Raw genomic sequence first — 1,580 nt, forward strand, 5'->3', positions numbered from 1 at the left:
CGAGCTTCGATCGCGATGTCGATCTCACAGAACCAGCGGTTCAACTGGAGTCGAGCGTCTCCGTCGCCACTGTAGCTGGAGACATCGAGTTTCACGATGTCGGTCTTGTTCGTGGTCGGCGTGGGAGTTGTCGCACGCCGACGCAGGTCAGCGAGCTCACGCGCCATGAACTCATGAGCAGCCAGGAGTTGGTCAGTCTCCGTACCGGCAATCAGCAATGTCTTGATGACTCCTTCTCCGGACACCGCGGCGAGGCGGTGTAGCGCTTCCCACTCAAACACGGATAAGTGGGGGGAAGCTGGCGTGCTCAAGGGCAGCAACGGACCCTTCGTTAAAATTGGAAGCGTCGTTCACGTTCATGGTCGCGTGGGCGGACTACGAAGTGCTACCAGACGTAACGGGCGGTGCGTGCTTGTGGGGAAATATAACTCTGTCTTATTTAATCTGTGTGGCGCCCGACTCGGGCGCCGTGAACCAACAAAATAAGACCTACTCTAATTGGTCGCCGTGCGCCACGGCGACTGTGTGACGGTACCCCGTCACATTGAGGAGCAAAACTAGTCTTGCTTTGGGTCGAATTTCGACAGTACCATGTCCTTGACGTGCTCAGTTTTCGCCTGATCCTGAATAATGCGAAAGTTAGGATGACCCATACGTTTGTGCTAGAGCATAATGTTGTCAGACTTACCTGAAGTAGCCGAGTGGGCTTGTTCGGTGTCTGCCGGGCGAGCTTCGAACTGGTCGAGTCGAGTGTCTTGTCCAGTTTCCGCTTCGAACTTGATTCGATGGGCGAAGAAGAGAACGCATTTCTTGGCGTTGCGGAAGGTGATCTTGAACAGATCTCCGACGGCTTGACGGATGGAGAGCAAGGTGTACTGCAGTTCTGGGGCATAGCGGACATGATGCAGAGTGACCGTTGGTCTTTTCCCTTGGTGTTCTTAATACGTATCTTCACGGATCCCGTTCCTTTAATGGGAATTTGGTGATTACCACCAACAGTGATGGCCTTGCCGGTACGCGGAGTCAGCTCTTCGAACCACGTGGGGTTTGAGCTCACTTGACGGGTACAGCCAGAGTCAACTGTCCACATTGGGTCTTGAGCATTCTCTTCAGCCGTAAGGCTCGTGGCTTCTATAATTGGCCGTAGATCAAGCGTGGTGATGGCATCGACACCATATTCGTCGGAATCTTCGTCGTTGCTCTGGATGCGACGGCCATGGAACTTGTTGCGCCCCTGGTTGTTGTTATTTCCACCACATTGTCCATTTTGAGAACCCTTCTTCTGACTGTTGTTGTTTTATCGAGACTGGTTTCCACCTTTTCCATTGTTGCTGTTGTTGCCCTTGTAGGGATGGGAGCGTTGGGAGTTCTGCGGAGGTTTCAGCTTGAAATTGGCGGGTAGCACTGTTCCAGCTTTGACCTGACCATTTTGCAGGTGGCGCTGCAGAATGTAGCAGTCAACCGTATCATGGTTGTGGCGAAGGCAGGAGGTGCGCCTCATGGATGACACCAGTGCAGATTCTCCTTGTGGTGTAAGTGGCGCAGGTGCTGATTCAGGAATTGCGGCTTGCATTGCTTTT

At 53.2% G+C, this 1,580-nt stretch overlaps 1 protein-coding gene across 1 annotated transcript; it reads right to left on the reverse strand.

The window, feature by feature from the left end:
- Window positions 1-557: 557 nt before the first annotated feature.
- On the reverse strand, window positions 558-1,326 carry PPTG_11945 (hypothetical protein; the record flags this gene model as incomplete). Its single annotated transcript, XM_008907202.1, has 3 exons — window positions 558-623; window positions 689-1,234; window positions 1,318-1,326. The coding sequence occupies 3 exons, from the start codon at window positions 1,324-1,326 to the stop codon at window positions 558-560; spliced, it is 621 nt and encodes a 206-aa protein (XP_008905450.1).
- Window positions 1,327-1,580: the final 254 nt, after the last annotated feature.

The sequence above is a fragment of the Phytophthora parasitica genome, assembly GCF_000247585.1.
Source record: "Phytophthora parasitica INRA-310 unplaced genomic scaffold supercont2.25, whole genome shotgun sequence".
Lineage (NCBI taxonomy): Eukaryota > Oomycota > Peronosporomycetes > Peronosporales > Peronosporaceae > Phytophthora > Phytophthora nicotianae.